This window comes from Tinamus guttatus, unplaced genomic scaffold, assembly GCF_059628265.1.
Source record: "Tinamus guttatus ecotype Peru unplaced genomic scaffold, ASM5962826v1 Tinamus_guttatus_pri_ptg001150l, whole genome shotgun sequence".
Lineage (NCBI taxonomy): Eukaryota > Metazoa > Chordata > Aves > Tinamiformes > Tinamidae > Tinamus > Tinamus guttatus.
In genome coordinates, this window is record NW_028289684.1 from 2,533,877 (window position 1) to 2,559,809 (window position 25,933).

At 53.5% G+C, this 25,933-nt stretch overlaps 2 protein-coding genes across 2 annotated transcripts in view; one reads left to right on the forward strand and one right to left on the reverse strand.

The window, feature by feature from the left end:
* The window catches only part of GSS (glutathione synthetase), an 88,609-nt gene that overhangs the window by 40,809 nt on the left and 21,867 nt on the right, over positions 1 to 25,933 (reverse strand). The window lies entirely within an intron of this gene.
* Positions 6,161 to 25,933, forward strand: part of ACSS2 (acyl-CoA synthetase short chain family member 2) — a 28,944-nt gene continuing 9,171 nt past the window's right edge. Inside the window, exons 1-7 of the mRNA XM_088538704.1 lie at positions 6,161 to 6,293; positions 6,449 to 6,644; positions 20,826 to 20,917; positions 21,683 to 21,786; positions 22,136 to 22,208; positions 22,988 to 23,063; positions 23,936 to 24,050. Of these exons, the coding sequence (XP_088394830.1) occupies positions 6,170 to 6,293; positions 6,449 to 6,644; positions 20,826 to 20,917; positions 21,683 to 21,786; positions 22,136 to 22,208; positions 22,988 to 23,063; positions 23,936 to 24,050 (780 nt within the window). The 5' untranslated portion in view covers positions 6,161 to 6,169. The remainder of the gene's footprint in view (positions 6,294 to 6,448; positions 6,645 to 20,825; positions 20,918 to 21,682; positions 21,787 to 22,135; positions 22,209 to 22,987; positions 23,064 to 23,935; positions 24,051 to 25,933) is intronic.

Sequence of the window (25,933 nt, forward strand, 5' to 3'; positions counted from 1 at the left end):
CGAGAGAGTCTCTACCCCTTTCCATGGTGGTGTGTTTAAGGGACTGTCCCACTGCAGTACTGCCAGGGACAGGGTAGCCAGTATCTTGACAGGGCTGGGGACGGGGGGAGGTGGTGTCTGTAAAGTGTTCCCTTCCAAATGCCTTCCTGGCTGGTGGTTTTGGGGGAGGGGGTGGAGGGAATTTACTACCTGTGTTAGAAACTAGCTGAACGTAGGTGTCTCACCAAGCTGGATTTCTTATTCCAAATGTTCAAACTGTTGTATATTGTACTGGGATTTTTACATTGAATTATTGTAGAAAACAAAAATTTAAATCAAGTCTGTTAAAAATAAACACTAAAAAAACTATGGAAAAAGAAAACAATTCAAGATTGTCTCTTAAGTCCTCTTTTCAACAAGTGTGTGGGAGCAGTGGAGCGTCTCCAGCGCCTGCTTTCCTGTGCTAGTGCTGCCATCCTGCCCCAGGCTCCCGGGGACACCAAGGATGCAGCGCCTGTGGCTTCCTAAGGACCTGGGTTGCAAAGGAACCAGTCCCCATGGACACTCGGTTGGAGCTAGGGAAGGCTGCCCCGACCAGGGCAAGACGGAGCAGGACAGCTCAGCAAGGAAAGCTGGTCCCAGGAGGATGGATGGCGTAGCGGCAGAGATGGGTGTCACCATCCCTTGGCTCAGCCCGGTGGCCCAGGGGAGGGCTATGGGTCGCTTGGGGCTCTCCTGTGGGTACAAGGAGACCACAGCACTGTGGGGAAGGGCTGCAGAGGAGGCCATGGGCAAAGGAGGTCGCAGGCCTTTGCTGGGACGTTGCATGTCTGCCTGGGGACAGCAGAGGTGTCCTCTGTGCCTGGCTCTCTGCAGGAGCCGCCATGGATGGGAGCCCCGCTCTGCCAGCTGGCCAGTTCCCTGAAGCCAACGGCTTCATACCCTGCCCTGCTCCCGCTTTTCCTGTGAAACTCCAGTGATTTCCCTTCCACAAGGGCCGGATTCTGGGAGCAGCCAGTCCCCAGGACAAAGAGCAGCCCTGAGGCCCGATCAGGACAGGCAGCTTGAGGTGACCTCAAGGCCAGAGGCAACCCCACGTTTTGCGGGATGCTGGTCTGCAGATGGGGCCTGGAGATGGGCTAGGGCCGTGGGGCCAGTCCTGGGAGCCACAGGGACACCCACCCCGGTGTCAGCACAGGAGCTCAGCTCCCCCCCAGCCCCACGCCAGCAGGGTCCCCAGAGCTCCCGGCTCCGGGCACATCTCTGCACCACCCCAATCCCGCTCCCACAGAAGGACCCGTCCCGCTCCTGCTCCTCCCTGCACCTCGCGCAGCCCAGACCCTGCCTGGCTCCGCTGCGCACCCTGCAGCGCGAGGGATTCAGAGCTGCATCCTGTCCCCGCAGCCGCTGCACGGCTGGCGCTGCAGGCCTGCACGGCTGGCAGCCCATCAGCAGAGGGCACGATGGCCCTGTGGCCCCACGGCCCTCCCTGCTCTGGCTGCCTTTGCAGCCCCGGCCCCGCTGACGCCTCCCTGCAGAACGGGGACTGCGGCAGCGGGCAGAGCCCACGCACGCACGGGAGCCGCTGCGGGAGCAGAGCGCGGCTTTATGAGGGTAATTGGCCCCGTCCTGGGGACCGACAGCCGTTTTCTTGCGTCTAGATCGCTCAGAAAGCTCTGGCAAGCAGCAGCAATGCCTCTCCAGGGTTGGATTTATGGCAATGATTGCATTACTAGCTCCTCTAAATGTAAAATGATTATGCATATACAGAGCGTACTCTGCAGAGGGCTAAATTGCCAGGCTGGTTTTCATTAGCTTCTCCTCAATGCTTCAGAAGGACTGAAATTCAGCAGTTGTTCCCCAGGCAGGTTGCAATGAGGTGGCTCTGGCTTCCTCCAGGCAGCCCAGACAGCCCAGCCTGTTCTAACTCCCTGATAGCCACAACAGGGCCAGGAGCATCCCAGGAAGGGCCGAAGGGCTGCAGAGCTGCCCAGAGCTGCTGGGCTTTGGGCTGAGCCCTTCCATTCCTGAACAAAGACGCTGATAACTCCCCGCAGGACCCAAGGGCTCTTATTGCGGAGCTGGTTAAAATTCCCTCTGCAGCTGGTGCAGGGAGGAGTTTGGTGTGCGGCGAGCTGTGTGTGTGCCTGAGGTGCAAACAAGGGGCTGTTCAGACTGGCCCTGGCTGAAAACCAGGATAGGAGCCCCTGGGACACCCAGGCAGGGTGCGGGGCTGCCTGGCCAAGCTGTGCAGGTTGCCCACATTCCCCTTTTGCAAAGCAGACCGGAGCCTGTGCCACCCTCCACCCTGGGCTCACGTGCGGCCCCGAGACGCGGGGGCCATCGGTGCCACCTCTCGCTCTGGCAGAGGCCAAGCCAGGCGCCTGCCGGGGCACGAGCCCTGAAGCCCATTTTAGCACCTCTAACCTTGAGCTCATCCTTGAGCGGGCAGCGCCGTAAGCTGATCCTCGCTGCCCAGTGCCCAGGCAGCTCCCTCTCCAGCGCCCGCTCCGCAGGCCCCAGGACCTCGCTAGTGTCACTCGGGATGGTTTCCAGTCCCTTTGCCCTTCTACACCTTGGTTCCCCACCCTTTATGTCACCTACAGCACAAAGAAAACTTTTCCCTCTTGCTGCAGGATATTCTGATAAAGCTTCCCGCTGCCCCTGAAACGTGTCAGCCGTAAACTTGTTTGCCCTGTGATACGTGGGGGCTGGGTCTATGCTAAAAAGAAACCTTCTCTGATTACCATCCTCAAGGGCCGTGTATCAGCGAGCCGCAGCCCCTGCCAGGCTGGCCCTGCTCTCTGGGCCCAGGTCCAGGCTGGCCTGGCAGGAGCTGCCCAGGGATCAGAGGACGGGCAATGGGTGACAAGGTGACTTGCTGCCCTCGGCGGCGCCCGGGCGCCAGGGCATGAGGAGGGAGGGCAGCGAGCACTGCTCGCCTCCCCGTCTCCCTGCGTACCTGACACACTCAGCACTCTGCCTGCATAGGGAGGAGATTCCCACCCAGTCTGCAGCAAAAAGGCCCAGCAGAAGGAAATGTCCTGCACTCCCCATTGGCATCACCCCTTCCCTTAGCAATGGGGTCCACAATGTCCTGAGCAGCGCGGTCGCTCCTGATGTTCCTGTTCCTCTTCTCCTCCACCCCAGCAGCTAAGATGGAGGCTTTGCACGGGAGGGAGCGTGCGGAGGAGCATCCTGCAATGCAGGTTACTCCACTTGGCATTGCTGTTCCCAGAGCACTCCAAGCAGATAACGTGAGCAAGGCACCACTTAGGCCAATATCATTTCCCCCGCTCTGATTTCCTACAGAGGACCTTCAGGTGCAGCAATGTGTCCCCTCCATGTGTCCTTTCCAGGAAGAGAGGAGGAAGGGCCACAAGTGAAGCTGTTTTTCCGAGGCTGCCTGGTGAGCCTGGAGGGGAGCTGAGGCTGGACTCGTCCTGTGGCACCCAGCTGACCCACGCGCTCCCTTCCAGCCTAGCCCCCTGGCTAGCGGCAAGATGCTGTGGGGCAGGAGGACGTGGGGAGCAGAGCATGGCCACACAGTGAGACAGGGACCATCTGCACAGTCCCCAGCCCTGTCCATGGGGTGCCTGGACAGCTCTCAAGCTCCTGCGGGAGTGGAGAGCGCTTCAGCCCAGGGTCATCCTGAGGCTCCCTTCTCACAGGTGCTGCGTGTGAGATGAAGCAATTGCTTCCTCACTCACAGCTGTGCACATCTGTAGCACCAAATGCCCTGTCCATGGCCTTAGCAGCCCATCACGGGCAGTGCTGGAGGCAGGAGGCCTGGGTGCTGCCCCAGCCTCATGCCTCGGGGTGTCCTGAAGCCGCAGGCAGCACTTGTCTTGGAGAAATCATCTTGTCACCGAGGCAGGAGAAGAATTCGAGCTGGACAAAGCACTGAAAGCAAAAGGCCAATGAGAAAGAGAGCAGCGAGTGCCTGCTAGCAGGGCACCTCGGCACAAGGGGCACCCTTGGCATGGCGAGGAGAGCACGACGGGTCTGAACCAGGAGCGAGGGACACGGAACCCAGGAGGTTCCCTAGGGAGCTAAGGAGCCCTGCTTGCAAATGCCAAATCCTCCAGAATGAAACTGATGAAACTTGTGATGGAAAATGTTCGGTGTGAGGCAGCTTCTGAAGGACTTCAGCAGTGGTGGGTTTGTCTCTCTTTGCAGGAGACGGATGATGAGGATCCAGGCACTTTCCAGTTAGGGTGTTTGAAAAGTCAGCAATACTGGTAAATACTTTTTTTGGCTCAGCTGACAATTGACACAGCTCCCAGCATTGCAGATAGACAATAGTCTTCACCTTTATCCCCTTGCTTTACTAGGAGAGATGTAGTCCCTGCACACCAAACCTATTCCTCGTGTCTTTTTATGGTGGGGGCAAGCTGGCATAGGGCAGAATTTGCCCCTACAGCTTCCTACCATCTCTGACCAGGTAGGAGCAACCTGGCCTTGGCAGACGGTGCTCACCAGTGCCTGGTGTTTCCCATGCCGTGCAGTGATGCAACGCTTCCAGGGAGTGCATCAAAGCCCAGAAAACACCAATGATCCCTTGGTCACTGACCCCAGGCCCGTACACCACTGGGCAAGTTCAAGGTTATGGACTTTATCTTTCGAGTGTTCCTTGGCCCAAGTCCAAAATACAGCGTGGATCACCCGCAGGGCAGGGTGAGCGGCTCCTCGGATGGAGCCGAAGCTCTCAGGAGGATGATGCTCTGCAGAAGTGCCATGGAAGCACTGTTGGGGCGGCCTGGCTTGGTGTGGCATTCCTACTGCATGGAAAATCAGGACTAAGCTGAAAATGGATCCACCATGGTAGGCACCTGCATAGGCAGAGGATCTCTAAGATCAGAGGAGCCCAAAATAAAGCCAGTCCCTCTGGAGGCCCCTGCTGCTACCTCCCACTGCAGGGAGCATGGGGCACTCAGCCTCTTGTCCAGCTGAGCTTTAAGTTTTTCCAAGGACAGAGACCCTACAGCCACTTTGGGCCCCTGTCACAGTGCTTGAGTGTCCTGGTGAAGAAAAAAAAAAAAACTTAGTGAATTTCTGCCAGCGTGCACAGGATCCACAGCATTTAGGAGGAGGGGAGGAGTGCAGAGGGCTGAAGTGATGCAGCTCCACAGCAGCTCTGTGTTGGAGAAGCGGAGTCACTTGAGCCCAAGTGCGAGGCTTGGACTCACCCCTTTGTGCTCCACACTGTGCACATTTTCCAAGCCGTGTTGGGTTAATACAGGCATACCTTGTTATTTAAGATCTAATGCAATGCAGGATCTAATGCAACGTGGCGCACATTCATGTTGCGACACGGAGAGCTGCCATTCGCCATCTTGTTACCTGTGGTGTCCCTGCATTATCAGCTCTGGTGCAGAACTCTCAGTGGCTCAGGAGTTTCTTGCCTGTTAGCAGTGTAGGGACACAAGCCCGGAGCACCCACCACCCCATAGACACTGCAAGGATGAAGTCTGGAGCTTGGGGATGCAGTGGCAAAGAGCCCTACACTTCTGTGCTTCCCTGAGAAGCAAGGCCACCTATGTCTGCCTTGGGGCGACTTGGTGGAAGCTCCGCTGTGGGGTTAAACAACACGGGGCTGTATGAAACGCAGCGGTACCGACAAGGGTCTGCATGGGTGGAGACAAGGCCACAGCCACCGACTTGGGGCTGGGCAAAGCTGGCTGCCATGGTGTGGGAAAACAGAGAGAAGGAGCAGGCAACAACCAAGCAGCCCCACCACCACCTCTTCTCCATCCAGGGGTTCTCTCCCTTCTCCTTTTCTAGGGGTCTTCCCAGGTGATCCTTACATCCTCACCTCTCTACCTTTACCACAACCTTCCCTTTATCCCTCAAGCAATCAGCATTATTATTTTCCTCCCTGGCCACCCTTTCCTCCTATTCCTTATTCCTACACCATGGGGCCCCTCAGGCTTGGCCGGGTGGGGACACCAGCCCTGCCGGGGACGCGGCCGGCGCACGGGCGACACCGCTGGCAGGGGGCACGGCTGGAGGGGGACCCGGGCACAGGCTGAGCGGGGACAGCGCTGCGGAGGGGACACGGCGCGGAGGGGGCGGCGCTGGCGGCCTCCCCGCGAGGGCGGCCCCGCTCCCGCTCCTCCTCCTCGTCCTCCTCCTCCTTTGAGGCGGCCTGGGCGCCGCCGCGGCCCGCGCAGAGGCCGCGCCTCGCGCCATGGTGCTGCCCGCCGAGCAGGCCCGCGCGTTCCGCCCGCGGGCCGCGCTGCTGCCGGCCGCGCACGTCCCCTCGCTGCAGCACTACGAGCGCCTCTACGAGCGCTCCGTGCGCGCCCCGCACGGTGGGTACCGGCACCGGCACCGGTACCGGCACCGGGGCGGGCGGCACCTCCCGGCCCGGCCCGCGCTGCCCCCCGCGCTCGCGGGGAGCTGCCGGGCACGCGGAGCCGCCTCCCGCCGCCGTCCCCATTGATCCCCCTGTCCCGGCTCTCCGCAGAGTTTTGGGGCGACATCGCCAAGGAGTTTCACTGGAAGACGCAGCCCTCGGCGCCCTTCCTGCGCTACAACTTCGACGTGACCAAGGGCAAGATCTTTGTGGAATGGATGAAAGGGGCCACGACCAACATCTGCTACAACCTGCTGGATAGGAACGTCCATGAGAAGAAGCTTGGGGACAAAGTTGCTTTCTACTGGTAAAGTCCTGTTTGTTTTATTTTATTTCTCATAATTCATGCAGGGGTCTAAGTGCAATGCCCTTGTGTGTGCATGGTACTGATGGCTGTTGAGGTGAATTAAAATGCAGTAAAACCTGGCAGGCTTTAATCTTTCCATAGATAAAGGTGTTTGCTTTCCATGAAGGGGCTGTCTTGGGATGTGCTCAAGGAGCATAGTTTAGTAGCAGGGATCTCCCCAGCTTCTAGCTCTACCTCGGCCCTGTACTCGCTGCAGCCAGAAGCAGTCGTGCTGCTTTAGGTGTAACTTGGGCAGGTGCCCCAGTTTCCTTGTGAAGGAGGTAGGTGCCCCTTTGCAAGTAGGGAAATGGAATCAGGAACAAATAACATGCAAAAAAATGAATTAAACCCAGACCTCCCATTTCCGCATTCTGCTGTTCTGGAAACTTTCCACATCTATGGCAGAAAGGCTCTTCTAAAACCTTGCATTCCGTATTGAGCTCTTGCTTCTGAGGTTGTGTAACTTTGTGAAGCTCTCTAAAACCTCAGCATCTCTGACATTGCCTGCAGGAAGGACAGGTAGCTTCCAGTCCTGTCTTGAATCTGTTGGTTTCCCTGTTAGTTTTCAGAGTAGCTACAGTCCGAAAAGTCACGTGAAGCTGAAATTTTGACAATGATGTAAGACGGGCTTCGCTATAGACTTCTGAAATCCAGAGCTGGTGCTTTGCTGCAGAGCCGGCTCCTCGCTTCTGCGCGCTGGGTTGAGGATGCTGCCTTATCAGCTCTCGTCTGCGCTTCGCCCAGTGCCACGCGTTTATCTTGCATCTGTGTTTGTGTCACCGGACGTGGTGGCGCAGAAGCCAAGTGAGATGCATGCAGAGATGTAGTGATAGCATCGCATATTGCCATTGCCTATGGAGGAGCATGGCCAATAAAAAGTGCTTGGGCTCTTTAATGATGAGCTGTGCTGGGCTACAGAAGTTGCTGCAGACATGGAGTCCCTGCATGTCACTGGCATAAGGGGAATGTGGTCATGACGGTTCAGCTCTCCCCACGGTTGTCTAACTGGGGGCTCCTACTTAAGTTTTCAGCTGTGCAGCTACTGCTTCAGTAGAAGTCACCAAACGCCCAGGTTGACTTGGCCTCCAGCTTGTGCAGTAGAAATGGTGGCAAGTGTTTACCTCTCTGCCGGCCACCCATGTTCTCCAGGTCGCTCCATGGCAAAACAGCTCCAGCTTGTCAGTGAGCACTCTTGTGTAAGCCCAGGTAGAGGTGTGGCGAGGGCAAACGAGAGCCGCCTGGCAGCCCTGGGCCGCACGGCTGGCAGCTGTGCAGGGTGTGCCGAGGGGTCTGCTCGTCCCTGCGTCCTCCTCCTCCCGCAGCAACACCTGTGTGCAGCAGATAGGCAGCCCTCAGCTTTAATTTGTCCACAAAAGAGCTTCTTTTACTCATTTTTGGCAGGCTGTGTGGGGATGTTGTGATGCTGAACAATTCTTGCAGCGGGTATTAAAAAGGAGAGTAACAATCTCTGCTTGCACTGCTAGAAAAATAAGCTTGCTTGGGCGTGCATTCTCCTCGTGTGCATCATTGCAAGTGGTTGATTTGGACGTGGGCATTGGGGTGTCTGCAGCTCAGCTGTGCATGAAGAGTGCCCTGAATGTGACAGCACGAACATGCGGTGTGGGGACCTTGGGGAAATGGGGCTGGGAGCTGTTATCTGTAAAAGGAACAGGGCTGGGGGTTGTTGCTTGTGAAGGAAGCCCTGAGGGATCACGCACAGGCCTTTCCAGGCACGTCCCTCTCTCCAGTAACAAAGCAGTGACTTCTCCTTGTCCACGTTTGTGCAAAGCACGTTATTGAGCAAGCTCGGTTTCTGAAACCCTTGAAACTTGTCATACTTGTGAAAGGCCAATAAAGAAATGAGAGCCTACAAAAGCCAAAGAGAATTCCTAGTGTTATTTATTTATTTATTTATTTATTTTAGTGCCTTGGCAAAATACCTCCTTCTAGGTATGTCTGTGTGGGGAGAGTTGGATGGGAAAGGAACTGGGATCGTGCTGAGGAATCAGTGACTGCTCAGTGGCATGAGAGCTCTGGAAAGACCCAGCGTCATGGCCTTTGCTTTCCAGTGGGAGGAATGGGGGGAAAGGGAATGCTGTTTCTAGGACTGCAGAGCCTTTCTTAGAAGTGTGTCCTGACAAAGATTCCAGCCGCTGTTGCTGTGTTGCCTATGGTCACCTCGAGCTTTGCCTAGATGGGAAGGAGCTCATGGTTCATGGGGATCTGTCCTTGCCACGCTGCTCTGAACATTCCTGGTCATCTTGTACTGCAGAAGAGTCCGAACATGGGGATGGCCCTTGGCCAGCGAGTCCTTTCCAGCTCGGAGCAGAGCCGGGATGAGATGTGCTGCCGAGCTCTGCGCCCTGCCATGGGATTGCTCCTTGGTCCCAAGGGCAGTGTGTGGGATCACTTCACACCGCATAGCTGCTACATAGGTGACATTTACCGTCACGCACTCTGGGTGCCCTTAGCACTGTGTAGCTCAGCCTACCCCGGGGTTGTAGGAAGCCCTTGCAGCCTCTCTGCTGCCTGTTCGGCTGTGATAGCTCCTGCAGCTCGTGAACGTTGCACGTATTTCTGTCCCTGCTGCTTTTGATTCCTCTTTCTGTGTTTGGCGTTGCTGATGTGGCCTAAAATGTAACAGAAGAGCAAGGAAGCGTTTCTGATAAAGTGCTTGTCTTAAATGCGAAATCTCTCCCCTAACTGTGTGGGAAGACCAAAACTAATGCTGCAGTAGATTCCTGTCCTTGCTGCCACAGGCCTTGCCGGCACCTGGGCACATCATCTGTGGCACCAAGGGCTCTTCCAGGAGGCTTGAGCCAGTCCCAAGGCTTTCTCTTGGGTTGTTGCTGGCACTGACTAAAGCTGGCAACCCTTGAGCTTTCACCATGCTGCAAGCTCAGCTCTGTTGCATAGATGCACTTAGTTGTGTGCTGAAATGGCTGCTAATAAGCTAGGAGAAGTGTCTGCCTGGACAGCTTCTGGGGTAAAAATGTACCCGGGTGGGAATTCAGGAAACAAAACAGTTCTTACAAAACTCTCCCGTAGCCTCCATAATGAGACCCATGGGTTTAAAGGCACCTCGGTGAAACATTTTCCATTTCCTGGTCTATGTAGAGCAGCAGCGCTGACTGGGAGACTTCATTTCCCAAACCAGTCGGGCCAGTTGTCGCACTGGTACCGGGGAACCTGAGGCAGGATCTGGCAGGTGGTGGTTTTGCCACAGGCCCAGCTGCTGCACGGGCTCAACTGGGTGCTGGAGGCGGCCGGTCGGAGGAGCGTTTGGGCTCTCTGCTCTCTCTCCTGCTCCCTCTCCGCTCTCTTGCGTATGAAGCAATGGACTTAGAAAGGAGAAGTGAAGCTAGCGAAGGCTGCCAGGACCTTCCGCAGCTTTGTTTAAATGGAAAAATAACTGCCAGTCGTTCCAGCGCTGCATCTGGAATGACATGCAGTGATAAAACGGAATGGCAAAGCAGCGCTAAAATGGAGATTTCCTTTTTTTAAAAAAAAATATCTAATAAAGGATTTAGGGGCTGTCTTCAGGTAAATCTTCCTGAAGAAGGAAAGTGGGAGCATTCTTTAAAGCATAATCAATTGAAAAGCAAAGCCTGCCAGTGAGGCTTCCGACAGGAAACTGGCAAGAGCAGTTTTTCACAGCAGCCCTCTGGAGAGGATACGCATTTGCCTCTGCTCCGGAGTGTCCCTCAGTCCCAATGAACCTCGGTGTGAGCACGTGCCTGCTGCAAAGAAGTAGGAAACTCCACACGTGCTGCCTCCTGGGCCGCAGGGGCTGCCGGTAGGTGCCGAACGGCTGCTGCCCTTGTTGGAGGGGCAGCCACGGCTCAATCTGGAGCCTTTTATTCCGGGATGTGTCACCTCGGAGCTGAAATGAAGCCAGATGCCGGCTGTGCTACCGTTGTGCTCCTGCTGTGAGGGTCTGGACCTTTTCTGTTTGCAGAAACGCACTTCTCAAACTGCTCAGCACAGTCACAGCATTTGGCTTTGGAAATGTAGACCAGCGAGGTGGCTTTATCCTCAGGCACCTTCACGGGTACCGGTCATGCACTGCTGTCCCTTGGACAGCGCTGGCAGGGGTGGCCGTTAGCATCGTGATTTTCAGACGTGCTCAACCCTACCCGCTCCTACCCAGGCACTCAGCTACTCCCACTGGCCCCGGGACTCTGACGCGCCCCAGGCCAAACTGACTCTTCTTTGGCAACTTCCTGAGTGACTCGTCCTCCTTCCAGTGATGCAGCCTCTTTCAACACTCTCTTGAGCAGTAAACGCTTATCATTCTATTGCAGAACTTGTTCAGAAGAAAGTGCTTGCAGCAGCGGGAAGGTTGCATTTGTTTTGGCACGCGCTGATAACACTTCCACGCGTGTGTTTGAGCTGGCAGGAGCTTCCACAACTCCTGGGCAGGTGCTGCTAAAGCCTTGCCCAGTGCTGGTGTCTCCCAGTGACTGCTCTGAAGGGCTTACATAAAAGATGGTAATTGCAGCGAGTTTTATAGCAAGAAGCAGTTCATGGAAAACTTACCGTGTGTTTCGGCAGGGCTTGCAACACTACCCGAGCTCAGTGCAGTTCCCTTCTGCTGTTGGGAATTCTGGTTTGGAAAGGGAAATCCCTGCGGATCTGAGCGGTTTTCTGGGGCGCGTCTCCAGTGATCCATGCAGCCTTCCCATGGTTTGACTGGGTGCATCTGTCCAGTTTTCTGCGTGCTTTGGAATGACATTTCTCCTACCTTTAGAAGAGAACACTTGTGCTTTGCAGAGCTGCTTGGCTGCTGCCATAGGGGGAATGGTGGGAGCATTAATAAAGCTGGAATTAAAACGAGGAGAAAAGACAATAACTGTAGTAGCTCAGACACATTCAGTCCTTGAAGAGGGACATACTTGGCTAATTTATTTGGTGAAATTCTTCCTGCCCCTCTGAAAAGAAGCAAGGCAGGAAGTGAGAACATCCTGAGCAGTTTCCCGAAATCGAATGTAGATTCTTGAAAGCCTGGAAGAACTCCACATAGTTACTGGGTACAGCCTAGTCATGAAGTGCAAACAGCCCCAGGGCATCAGCTGGTGACACCAGAGAAATGCTAAGAAAATGGACAAAAGCAGTAGCATGTCTGTATTGCTTAGGGTTAGCGCAGTAGCACGAACAGCATTGAGGGCTTATATAAAAGTGCAGGGTATAAAACTGAATAAAAAACAGCTATATAAAAGTTCAGTTTTATATATATATATATAACTGAAGGGATCTGCAGCTTGTTCTCAAGTGACTGTCCATGCCTTTCTTGGTCCGTGGATGGAGGAGGACAAGGCTGGTAGACCAATGAGGCGAGTGGTGGCCCAAGGAAGCTCCTCGGCGTGACCGGAGTCCTGGCAGTGGCGCCGAGTCTGGGAAGCAGCTTTTGTTCGGGCTGTGTCGGAGCTGATTGTTCCTGGTGTTTTGCTCCGAAGCCCTTGGTAACGTTTTCTGGCAGGGAAACAGTATCTGTCTATATATATCCAAGGGAATAGCCAGGAAGTGTTTGCCCAAATAAATAAGTCGGATGGCAATAGAGGAGGCCAAGGTTGGATGGCATCCACCCAGAATTAGATGGCAGCCACTGCAGGAACTTGAATGTGAAACTGCAGAGCCGCTGGCCAGGATTGCAATGTGCTGTTGCACAGGGCCTCCGTGCCGAGGCCGGGGAGGCCGCCAAGCTGCCTCCATCCACAGAGAGGGCTGTGGAGAGGTCCTGGGAACTCCGGACTGGTGACTCTGACTTGCATCTCTGGTGGGTCTTGTAGTAAGAAATAAGGCCCCTCTGCACATGGGCCAGTGCAGCCTATGGGGACAGTCAGCAGAGCTGCTGGAGGGGAGGTCTTGCCTCACAGACCTGCTGGAGCTCCACGAGGGGGTCAATAAGCCCATGGATAGGACTGTTTTCAGACATCCCTGGATGATGTTTCCCATGAGAAGTAATTTCAGAAATCAACTGCTGAATCTGTAGAGGGCAAAGACTGTGTCCATGCTGTGACCGTCTTCCTCTTGGCATGCTTCATGTAGGTGACAGCAGCATGGATCACGTTCTCCAGGAGGTCCTTCAGCAAATTAAGCTCCTCAGGAATGGAAATGGGGTTTTTATGGATCTCGTTAAGCCTTGCCCTTTGCTTCCTGTCTTTTAATGGTCACTTTTCATGATCAGCTGCAGGTTCTTCAAGGATTGGTGTTAAGACTGCTATTTGGACTGCCAAAGGTGGTGGGCTAACATGTCCCCATTGACATCTGCTGCTGCTAGGAACAAAACACTAGACCCCGTTCCTGACCCCGAACAGAGCGTTTCCTTTGCTGTACTCTAAGACTTGCTTCGAAAGTCCTGTTCCTGAAGTGTAATATCTCAGTGCAAATGAAACCTGTTTTTTTCTAGTTCATCGTGGTCTTGTTTGCTCTTTCTTCCTCCTGCTGCTCCCTGGACTGACAGAGGACCTGGCTCTGTTCGGAGAACCCCTGTGCAGCACAGGGGATATGAGACGGTTCCATGAATCACTTCTTGTGTCACTGTGTTAAAAGACTGGCTTACATTATACACAAGGCTTTTCTTGTACATGCTTCTGTGTGCCCACATGCACAGAACAGCCTGGGAGAGGAGAGGGGTGTGTGCGAGCACATATAGCAGCTCCTGGGTTTTTTCATAGCCTGTAATTATATTTTGTAACACTGGTGTAGGTTACAGACACCTGATATATTTTAAGAATAGTTTGCTTACTGCTGGAAGGGTTTTTGTGGTTACCCAGCAGTTGCGTATGGGGGATGTTGGCAGGAGAGGCCTATAAATGCAGTTCATGGATAAAGAGGTTGGTGAAGTTCTGTGCGGATTAAGGACATGCCCTGTGCCGTGGAGGATCCAGGCCTTCAGGTTTCTCTGCCTCTAGAAAACCCGATTACTTTATTTTAGTTGTGTGAATGGTTTGTATGCACTTTCCAAGCAACGTGGTGTGAAAAGGGCAGACATGGAGAAGGAATCAGGCCTGCAAGTCCTAAATGCATGGGACTTGCTCTGTTTAGTGGCATTTACAGAGGACAAGGTGGTTGGGCCCTGCAAAAAGGGGTCCCTATCAGGTACTTGTTACATGTGTGAGGATCCCCCCATGGGTGGTTGCCTTTTTGTGTGGTTGGGCATCCTGTGTCCCAAGCCTTGGGCTCTAGTACTGATCTGCCAGTGCTTTGACAAAACTTCTTGAATGCCTCCCCCTGTGATGAACTGGGCTTTTCCTGCCTGTTTTTGTACTCTGGGGCTATTTTAGAGCCATTGCCCATGCCTGGGGCAGGGTTTCAGTTCTCTATTTGCATTCTGCTGGTTGTTTGCTGAAAAGATATCTGTCATTCTGCAGTTTCAATGGGGTGAATGTGTAAACAGGGCGGGGTACAGAATCACCAGACATAGCAGCCCTCTGTAAATTGACTTTTTGTTGTAGACATTCAGAGCTGATCATTTTGGCAGGTGTCCCCTTCCTTGTGTGGGAATGCCTCCGGCGGAATTGCTGGCCTTCCTGGTTCCTTTTTCACATCTGGTCTACCTGATAGCAAGGCATGCTCTGCATTCTCGTTGCCATTGACTTTCTTCTAAGGTATTTCTAATACAGAATGAGATGACAGTTCAGCAGATGACATCTGGCCCCTGCCTCTGGAGGTTTTCAAGTCATGAAGCTGGAAAATCTACTAAAACTCTGATTAAAGGCTGTTTCCTGTCATGGGGCTGATGGATATTCTTTGAGCCTCCATTGAAATCACCTTACCTGACATTTAGCGTCTGTAGCAAGTCTTGAATAGTTGGCAATGTTTTCCATCCAGGGATGCAGCGTTCTCCAAAATGGGATATTTACTTGCTGGCAGTTTGTTGACCGTTTTATTTCATCCAGGATTTTGTATTTCACAGTCTGTTTACAAAGTGTTTAAACAGTCAGCTGTGTCATTCTTGAAATAAGCTCTCCCCGCCTTGCACTGGCAGAAGTAGTCTGTGCTTCTCCGACAATATTACTTACGACAAACATCTTGGATGTTCCCTCCTAGTTCAAAATGTCACACTCCAAAGGGTCACTGAATATAGCACTGATTTTTGTGTGGTATCTTTCTGTATCTGGGTTCTGTGCTGCAGGCATGGCTCAAGGAAGAGTGAAGTGAATGGTGGTTGAACGTCAAGAAAGTATATGCTTCTTTAGAAGCTTCTGATCCTTGTTCAAATTCTGAAAGGCTTCAAATAGGAGCTGGGACTGCACTTCATTAGCATGGCTGACAGCAGATGAATGCTGATTTTGGGGACGCTTGCAGGGTATTTGGTATTCTCACTGCATTTCTGTGCTGGCAAGCTCCTGCTTCCTGCACTGACAGCCTCTGGAGAGGTTAGAAATATTTCCACTGCTCGTGGGGATTTCTTAAAATGTCGGCCCTAGGTCAGCCCCTTACACCCTGCATGGTTTTGCTTGAACTTGAGAAGTGGACCTGTACAGACCCCCTTGCAGAATTGGGACTGATGTTTTAAAAGGTGATCAGGGAGCTGATTCCACATTCAGCGAGCAGGCGGTGGCCCAACATCCCTTTAGAAATACACTCCGTTTTTAACTGCTTTGAAGCACTGGCTTGGTAATGCCCTAAATCGAGTCCATTGGGCTGGAGAGGGTGGGCACGGGGTTGGATGCGACATGTCGCATTGCTCCGTGCACAACGGTGGGACTTTGTTGTAGCAACGAGAACTCACTCAGGTACATGGTCAACTTTATGTGGTCAAGTTGGTCTGGGTCAAACAGAGACGGACCTAAGAGCTCAGTTAGGTGGGTCCTACCTGTGTGTATGGGGGCCTTGGAGAGGGGCCTCATAGGATGCTTGACTTGCTGCAGAGGAGTAGGTCTCCGAGTTAACCATATTCATTTAGAAGGCAAAGCTCTTAAAGTGATTTTGCCTCTCCTCAGGCTTGCTGTGCCTTGGTGACATCAGCAGTTTTCTCAAAGTTCTCCCAAGTATTCCTGCGTATTCCAGGAATCCGTTTTGGCCAGCCCCTCCGAGGCCAAGCTCTGCAGTTCCACAACTTGCTCCTCTTGCTTGATCCGTGTCATGATGAAATGGTCCGAGTGTGGCAGCCAGGAATGCAGAGGGTGACGTTTCTGGCAAACCGTTTACCTGAAAATCCCCTCACCCTTCCCAGAACTGCGTTGGGTATTTGCGGGACGTCGGGAACTGGGATGGGGGTAAGCAGGGGCTGGGAGCTGCTATTATGAAATGTTCTCGTGGAGTTCTTTTTACCCATTTTACCCTACTAGCTTTTTCCTGGAGTCCCTCTGGAAAATGCTTCCACTTTGGGCACTCTGTTTATGAGCATTTCCATACTGAACAATCCACATGCCAGCAAATATATACATTATTTGTCAACAAAATGGCTTTTTCTGATTATTTTGTGCAGCTGGTCCTTTCAGACCTCCTGTTTCAGCCTCCGCAAGGGCAGATTTTAAAGTGCTTCCCTCCCAAATGCCTTTTGGGTGTCAGATGGCATGAGCAAAGCCAGGTGTGGAGGGAGAATCTTGCCTTTATTTTCGTTTTAAGCAATGCCAGCAGCTGTAGCTATCAAGCCCCTAAGCTGCCTCCTGTCTAATCCATCTTCAGGTCACAGCTTTCCTGGCTCCTCTGAGAATAACGGAGGCCAAATGCTCCTGGAGGGGCTTGGGAGCTACTGGGAGCGCTCCTAGCTGAGACCTGAAGCTCTCACTGCACCCATGATGGGCGCATGAAGCAGCTCTGCGGATGGAAGGAGCTGGGCCCAGCCGAGCCCTGCCTGGCATTCCGCGTGCGCTTGTTCCGGACGCCGGCCCAGGAGCTCCATCCGTCTCCCCACGTCCGTGCTCTGGGCACAAACTCCTGGAGGAGCAGAAGCTGCTGGCTCCACCTGGGCTCAGAAGGGGTTTGGGGCTGGGACTGCGTTTAATTTGGGGTGAATGATGCTTAGGAGTCTGATTTTGCCACTGTCCTGGTGGCTTCAGCTGTGGTGGAGGCTCTTCACACCTCTGCACCGTGCACGTTGTCCCTGTCACGTTGCTTACTGCAGTCGTCACTGGGAAGGGACCCTTGAACTCATCCCTTCCATGTCTCCAACGGGGAGCCCCTGTTTTCTTCGGGGGTTTCTTCTTCCCACTGGCTCGGGTGCAGAGCATTGAACAGCACCCCTTTGCGGGCTGCCTGTCCCCAGAGCCCGGCTGTCCTTGGAGACTGACAGCTGTCAATCTAGGAAGGCTGGGGGACAGCCCTGCTGGGGGATGCTGCTGTGGAGAGGCTCGGCAGGTTTGTGGCACCGCTCTTCTTCGGCAGCGGCACGGTCACGGGAGCTGAGAGGAGGAAACCGGCTGATCCTCAGCCCTTTTCTTCCTCCTTGGGGGCATTTGTGGGGTCAGGCCGTCTTTGGCTTTGTGCCGTAGCTTGTTCACTTTTGTTTGCGTGGGGTTTTTTCCCCTCCCCTTCCCGTTTAATGTGCATTGATCACCAGAGAACGCGAGTTTCTCATAGTGGTGTTATAACCCTTGTAAATCACAGCTATCACTGCCAATTACCCAGGAAACCGTAATTACCGTTCATGCAACCCGTGCTTCCCATGCTCCTGCGCGTGAGCGTTGCGCAAGGAGGCTGCGCTCGTCTCCTACTCAGGTTATCATCGTTTTTTGGAATGTGATTGCAAGACAAACCGAGCAGCATCGCTGCTTCATTTCTGGGTCGCCTTGACCTGTTCATTTCTGTGAAATGTTGTTCATTTCTGTGAAATGTCCATCTCCTTGTCCACTGGGCTGTAGCAGTTTGAACAGTTACTGCCTCTCCCTACTACTACTTATCCTACAGCTGAGAAGTAGCAGTTAAAAGAGGCTGATCTTGCTTGGGTGGGCGGGTAAAACAGGCTGGCCTGGTTGCACAGAGCAGGGCAGCACTTGGAGAGGAAGTTCTGTAGCTGGTTACAGTGTTCAAGACAGCGTGGTAACTGTTTAACCTGCTCTGGTGCAAAAACAAGAGCCGCCAATCAAGCTAAGAAAGGAGCTCTAAAACCCCACATCTGGCCACAGCTTCACTCTTTCCCAAGCTGCTTATCCTCAACCTTCTTCCACCTCTTCTGGCTTCACGGGGTCACTGTGCCAGTTAACGCAGCCCTCAGGAATTTCACGACTGCTGCTACAATCCCTTTTTTCCTGCTGCACCGTGTCCATGTGACGCTCGGTGTTTTCCCGGCCTGTTTGGTCACACTTGCAGGGAGGTTTAACCTTGGTTTAGCCTTTGCTAAAGGCATCAAGTGAAATGTGGCCACAACTCCTCATCTCCAAGGCCAAAGTCTCCGCTGAGCAGGCCACAGGTCTGTGAACCTTTCTAGGACGCGTTTTTGCCACAGGTGTGGTACCTGTTCAGGTTTCCCATCTGAAGTTTTCTTCCTCAGCCTGTTTGGCTTGACTTCTTCACACAGCTGCATCTTGCTGGAGCCAGAGGAGGCTCAAATACATCCGCTATCATTGCGAGGGAATATTGTGCAATTTGAATTACCGTTAAATGCAGGATTCAGTTTGAGGGAGATGAGAAAAGCCCCAGGCTCAGACTCTGTTTCACAATGTGTTTCATCAAAAATGTATCTGGGAGGGTGCCAGATATGTCGAGGAGTTGAAAATTGGTTTTTACTTTAAAAAGAAAGTTTGCTACTAGATGAGAGGTGATGCACAGCAGTACGGCTGCTGTCTATTTTCATCAGCAGTGCCTAGAAAATGTATTGTGTTTGGATTCCATAGGTCACTTTGTAGGTACTTTGGTGAGTACTTTAGTGATGTTTTCGTGTTATTTCTCTGATTTTTTTTTTCCAATTGAATTTGGACAAGTCAGTCACTCAGCACGGCCAGCTCTTGCTTTTATCTGCTGTGCACCAAAGGGCAGATGCTGCTTGCAGGGACCTGCAAGCTCATTTTGCAGCACAGAGCTCTTTCCTTTGACCAGTGAGTGTGTTCATTCCTCCAAGTGCCCTGTCTGAAACACATAATATTTCTGTTTGCATTTTTTTTTTTTTTGTGCCAGGGAAGAGAGCCGAGTAATCTCTGCATGCTTGTGCAATCCGCTGAGTGTAGCTGTGGGCACTCCAAACTATTTCCAGTCCTGGGGAGACATAAAGCAGTCGCTTGCTTGAGAGACTGCTCACAGGCCCCTGCAGCGCAACGAGGCCGCTTCTGCTTTAGAAACGTGGACGTGACTCGCTTTCCATTAAGGAAAAGATATTGTTAAAATCTGAAATCGTTGCTTTGAAGCCCGAGGTGCCTCTTGTTGATGCTGAGGGAGCCCTTCTGCAGTCACGCAGCCCAGGCCATGCCGGGACTGTGAGCGCTCTCTGGAAACCCGTGCGCAAGGTCTGGCGGCCCCTCACGCGCTCCCGCTGTGAGAGCCCGGGCATGTCCCAGGCCCCGCGTCCCCTCTCGGTGCTGGGGGAGGAGCGGAGGGCGCCCGCGCTCCCCGTTGGCTCCGTCGCCGTCCGGCCGCGCGCTCGTGGCGCCCAAGCGGATCGGCTCGGATCGGCTCCCCGCAGAGCTGTGTGCGCAGCGGGGCAGGCCCTGTGGCCGCGTGGCCGGGCCGCTCCCACGGGACATGGAGGCCGTCCGCGTGCCGGGCACGGAGCCGAGCGGCGGAGGAGGCCCGAGCCGGCCGGAGGCGCTCTGGACCTGCGCTGCTTTGCAGAGATGTGTTCTCAGCTTTGCCCTCACGGCTGGGAGGCCTGAGGCAAAGGCCCCCGTTGAGCCGTTTCTCCTGTTGCTTGGCTTGCCCTGCTCCTAGAGTCCTGTCTGGGAGAGGCCAGCATGGGGCTGGCGCATGGGGACCTCCCACAGCTCTCGCTCTTTGCCGGAGGAGTGCGGCTGCTCTCCGAGACACTGTTTGTGTCCTTGGGATGGCAGTGGCTGATCCCGGGGAACCGCACGAGAAACGAGGATGCTCACTTCAGAAGAGCTCCTCTTCCTCCCGCGCCCGATGGGGTCTGTTTTGGATAGAATTCAGTCAATATTTCTGCATGCTCTGGCCTGCGAGATGGTTAAGGTGGTTCCCGAGTTCGGCAGGGCCTTGCTGCAGTCCTAGGGCAGGAGAGCACAGGGATGTGCTGCGGCTTCTCCCCTGGAGAAGTGTAGCCTTTCATTTGGCTGTGCGTGCTCCTGGGGACACTTTTGTAGGGGAATTATCATCTGAGGAGCATAGTCCCTGTTCCTTAATGGATCACAATGTTTGTGTGCTGGCTGCCTTGGGGAGAGAGGTGGGAATGTATAGTGTGAAAATACACTGCACTAGTGTGAAATCAGTGTAAATTCTCTTTATTAATCCTCTGGTCTGCTTTGAGTCCTGCCACTCCTGCTCTTCACCAATGGCTGAAGTGTATCACGTTCCTTTGAGCTGTTTTTTACTTCAGTAGCTCCCTATTTCCCTGAGGATGTGCCATTTCTCTTCCACGCTTTTGGCTTTCCTTCCCATCAGCGTGTGTCTAATGCCAGTGCCAAGGTCCCATTGAAGTGGCATCTCTGTGGCCTGGCTTGTGGAGGACCATAGGGAGCGTGGCCCAAAGCAGACGTGACACCTACAGATGTACACAGGTCTATTTATGTATGACCTTGGGAAATAGGACAGCCCTTGGCATCCCATTCCAGTCCATCAGGCCGTAGGTATTTAAGGACTGAGTGTTGCTGCACGACAGCGCTGGCCAATGCTTCATGCACACGTGTCTACGGGCATAAGTGTGTGCGCACCATTAAATAATATATATATTTATATATATTTATGTATATATTTATAATAAATAAATAAATCCAGGTGTGCCCTTAGCTCTGGTTCTGTTAGCACCTTCTTGCCTCTATTTTCCCTCCCTGAAAACACTATGTAATTCCACTGCATGAATTTGATTGCTGTCACTAGTATTCTACATGGGGATGGGGACTTGGGGCTAAATTTTCCTGCTGTGGGGGAAGTTTAGTTTGAGAAGGGCCTTCTGGGGTCTGGTTACGCTTTGCTCAGAAGGGCAGGTGAGGACACAGAAGTTGTCCAACACCAAGTACCTCCAAATTTGCAGAGTCACTGTAACCTTGAGATGCTCTTATACTAACAGATACTGCCTTGCTTTTCCAGGGAAGGGAATGAGCCTGGGGATTCTGCGAAAATCACATACAATGAGTTGCTGCACCAAGTCTGTCAGTTTGCCAATGTTCTCCGCAGCCAAGGTACGCAACGGGAGCCAGGGGAGTATGGCAAAGTTGGGATGAACGAGGCCAGGATGTGGGAGTTTGGATCCGCCTTTTGCCCAGCAGCTACTTCCCTTGAGTAATTCAGGGCAAAATGCTTCCCTGTTCTGTTTTGCTTCTATGGAAAAGTGGAGTAGACACAGATTTGCTCTCTTGCAGTTTCATACCTAGCTCCATCTGTGAACACTAATGAAAGCTGTGCGGGGAGGAACCTGTGCTCAGGACTGCCTGCCCTGGGGTTTTCTGGGTTGCACAGGTTGCATTTCCAGCTCCTTCAGGGCCCTGTCTGATCAGGACATGGAACATTCATGGCAGTTTTCTTACAAGTTACCTTCTCAAGCTGCAGAGTCTGAAAGGCAATGTGTGCACCCGCTGTGTCTGGACAGCCTGGGAGTCTGTGCATTTTCTTGCTCTTTCATTATTGGCATGATGCTCCTCATATTGCTGGGTGCTCCCAGTCTGTCGGACTTGGCCAGCCGGGCATGGCTGGGAAGTGGCAGTGGAAGGTCACCCCTTGGGCATGAGCTATTCCCTGCCTTGCTGAGGCTTGTTTGCTTCTAACCCCAGCTGAAGCTTTACTGTGAACATGTCACTGTTGAAATAAAATCATTAGTTTCCTCCTACATCCTGTTTTCATAATGGTTATAGAGTCCAGGGTTATAGAGCTGCCTGAGGGGTGGATAACACTTACCCCACAGTTGTTTTGAAAGGTTATATAATGACATATTCATTTTCCCCCCACAGGCGTGAAAAAAGGAGACCGTGTTTCCATCTACATGCCGATGATCCTGGAGCTGGTGGTAGCCATGCTTGCCTGTGCCAGGATCGGGGCTCTTCATTCCATTGTGGTAGGAACAAGAGCTGCGCCTTGATCTCTGCCCTGAGCTGTTGTGGGGGACATCAGCTCTGTTATCACAAGAGCAAGGGGAGGGACTGGCAGAGCTGTAAAGATGGGTGCTGACTACAAGATGGGTGGAAATTGAATTAAGGTGCTGCTTTGTTTCCCTCTTCTGCATTTAACTGTGCAATGACGTTTCGGGGGTTGTGCTCTCTCCCACTGATAGGTCTCTAGGGAGTCTCCATCTCCTTTAGCTCTCTCATCCCCACCTGGTGCTGTGGGTTGTGTGGGATGAACCGCACGGCTGCTCCTGCTTTCTGTGCTGCCGCTTCCTGACCGCGTTGTGCCGTGTCCATCAGTTTGCAGGTTTCTCAGCAGACTCTCTCTGTGAGCGGATCCTGGACTGCGGTTGTTCACTCCTCCTCACTGCAGGTAAAACGGGCGCCTAACCCTGCCTCTTGGTTATCCAAAAGGTCTTAATTCCAAAAGCTGAATGAGCTCGGATCTGGAGGAGGAAGGGCAATGCTTCAGCTGAGCTGCTGTAAGGCAGGCAAACTGCTTGTAGCTGTTCTGGAGCACTATTTTCCACTTCGAGTGTGTGCTGAAGTATTTAAGCAACCCTCCCACTTTGCTCTGCAGAGCATGTTGTCACCAGCTGCTAACAACACAGTTCTGAAAGTGTCTCATCCATGTCTGGCTTCAAAATAAGCCAGATGTTTTCAAGATGCATCACTTTTTGGGCAGGCTGAATACAAAAATTCCCTCCCTCCCTGATTTCAAGGAAATATTTGTGCTGTAACTCCCAGCCTTGTAAAGCAAAAGATTGAGAAAGAGGTAACATTTTTGTGCAAGTCCACTGCCTTTTCCCCAATCACTTTCTGTGGTAGTAATGAGACTATTAATAGGTCCATGCTATGGAAAGGACCCGTTAGACTTTGCAGTCTTTTCTGTCCCTGTCAGAATATGCCCTAGAGACTCCTTGGGTCAAATTTGACCTCTCCCAGGGAAGGAATTTCACCATTTCTCCTGGCATTTGCTTCTCTGGGCCAAAAGGGCTTGTTAGGAAACCTTTCCCAGTGGCTTCCTGCCAACTTTTCCTCACTCGGGTCCATGAGATCAGCTTAGCTCTCCTGCAACTGCTCTGTTGCTTCCCACTGTCCCAGGCTGTCTCGATGGGGAGCCCATCTAACATTTTCCTTGGGGTTTTGCAGATGCCTTTTATCGAGGGGACAAGCTGATTAGCTTGAAGCAGATTGCAGATGAAGCTCTGCAGAAATGTAAAGACAAGTAAGTCTACATTCTCCTGAAAGAAGCATTTCTGCTGGGGCTGGTCCATGTGCAGCAAGCTGTGGACACACTTCTCTTCTCCAAGCCCTGTCCCTGTGCTGCGGCTCACATCCTATGGTTGTCCTGAGGCCTGCAGGGCTGTGGAGCCTGCAGGGCCCCATGCAGGGATGTGGGGCTGACGTGGGCAGGGAGCCCTTTCCATGCATAGGCACATCCTAAACTGAAGGTCTGTTTGACAAGTTCAGGCCACCTGTGAAAGGAAATTCTACCAGAGCGAGGGGTGCTGATCACGGGACTGTTAGGGAACGCTGCTAAGTGCCTGTTGGTGGATGCGCTGGCAAAATACACCAAGGTGCCTCCTGCCATGAGCTGCTGTATCTGGAGACAGGAGTGCATGTGACATCCACAACATCGTCCCGGTGCTAGGGACCTGCACTGTGGCAGGACACAGTGATAGGAGCTGATGGGCCTGATGTCTCCTGCCTTATCTGGGGGCTTTGGGTGAGTGGAAACGGCTCCTTCCCCTGCTGGCAGAAGAAATCACTAGAGAGAAGCCGGTGGATTGAGTTAGGACATGGAGGAGGCAAAGAGGAGAGGGTGGGGAGAAGATGATGGAAGGACCTGTGGGCTGCTGGGGTGGTACTGGAGGCCTCCTGCACGGATGTGGCCAGGCCCATGTGATGTGCAGCCTTGGCCGTGGGGCAAGCCAGCCTCTTTCCTCTGGGACCTGCAGCTCTTCCCAGTGATCTAACGGCACAGGCACGCGGGCAGCGCTCGCTACAGCTCAAACCATGTATCTCCATCATGGGAAGGGCAGGCTCAGCCCGCCATGGGCTCAACAGCCCCATCTGACAGCCCTGTCCCCTTTGCAGGGGCTCCCCTTTGGCAAAGTGCATCGTGGTCAAGCACATGGGGAGGGGAGAACTAGCGGAGGACGGGACGTGCAGCAAGTCACCCCCACTCAAAAGGCTCTGCCAGGATGTGCAGGTACGTTCCTGGGGACGAGGGGAGGATGGGGTGGTTTTCGTATGGGTCTGAGCCCAAATCAATGAATAGAAACCACTGCAGTGCTTCCCTGGTGCTCCTGTTCCCTCCCCTCCTCCCTGCCACTGCATTGCAAGTGGTATGAGAAGGGTCTCCTGTGTGTTTCCAAGATCCCCTCCCTGCTGCTTCCTTTGAGCCTGTAACTAGCTGCCAGCCCACAGGAGCCCTGAAAGCACGGCAGGGAATCCCTTCCAACAGCTGGGAGCCTAGAGGACTAGGACAAGGTGCGTGTTTTCCTGCCCATGGAGGCCTTCTCCTTCTGAACCCTGTATCGATGTTCCCTGCTGTGCGAGGAGCCGTGTCCTCCTGCGCTCCAGCTGTGGCAGTGGAAGTGGGAGGGGAAAACAAGAGGTTTCTGCTTGTGGCCAGGATGCAGCACAATCCCACAACGTGCTAATAGCTCGTCGTACGATTGAAATCGTGCAGCTACTGTGTAGCTGACATTAGCAAGGAATGTTTTGGTTTGTTTATAGCTCTCAGGATTGTCCATCTGCCTCTGGACCAGCCAGTGTACATGCCAGTGCCCCCACCTGATAGAAAATGGCTGTTTTCAGAGTGTTTATGGTCTCTGGCAGAAAATATGGGCTCCCTTGCCTGGCGGACTTGGTTGCCACGATGGCTCGTGGGAGCCGGTGAGGGCACGTGTTCTCTGTTGATTGAACTGGGACAGTTGTCCCAAGTCTGTGCAGAGGGACATTGGGTACCCCATACTAGTGCACTGAGCTATTCCAGGAGCTGAGATATGGTGAGCGCAGGCATCAAACCCAGAGTAAAACCTGAGTAAAGCCAGAAATGGGTTTTACTTGGAGGATGCATTCGATCGAGCTTTGGGCTGCCCTTTCAAAAAGGGATGGCCTATGCGTGCCCCTGGGACAACAAGGACAGGAGGTTACGTGTCTTTGAGTTCGTCTTGCCTGTGCAGCTGTGTTGGTTCTGTGGAGGCAGTGTCTCATGCTTGCCCATCTGGGCAGGAACGTTGGCCTCCTCCTCTTGCTGGGGTAGGGTAGCTGTGAAGGGGTGGGGAAGTTGGACCAGGGCAGCGCTGTGACGCTGTCCCTGGTCGGGAGGCTGAAGCGGTTGCTGTGGGTGATGCGAGGTGGCTGTGCAGAATGTCCCAGGAGGAGGAGGCGGGAGGGACCTCCGGCTCCACTGCTGCTGCTGTTCAGACACTAATAAAGATGGGTTTTCCTCATGAGGGTCTCTCATGCTGCGGAGGCGACGCATAACCAGGGGACACAGTGGGAATGGGGAGGCTCTCACAGAATTGCAGAATGGTAGAGGTTGGAAGGGAACTCTAGAGATCTAGTCCAAACCCCCTGCTCAAGCAGGGGCATCTAGAGCACATGGCACAGGGTGGCATCCAGGTGGGTTTTGAAGATCTCCAGAGGAGACTCCACCACCTCTCTGGGCAGCCTGTTCCAGTGCCCTGTCACCCTCACAGGAAAGAAGTTCTTCCTCGTATGGAGGTGGAACTTCCTGTGTTTTAATATACACCCGTTACCCCTTGTCCTATCACTGGCCACCACCGAGAAGAGCCTAGCCCCAGCCTCTTGCCTTGGGAAGGCACCTCCTGGCCTGGGCCCTGCACCGGAGAGCCCAGCGCCTCCTGCATCTCCATTCATCCTGACGTGGATCCTCCGCTTCTCAACTTTCACACCCTCTTTGTGGATTTTTAACAGGAAAAAAAGACTGAGAGCTCGCAGAGACTCCATCCCCAGGTATTTACGTGCAGCGCTGCCTGCCTCCCGCCCTGCTTCCCCCGGCGCTCCACCTTTCTAACCGCTCTGGCTCCGCACGGCCACACGTCGCCTCCTAATCGGCTACCG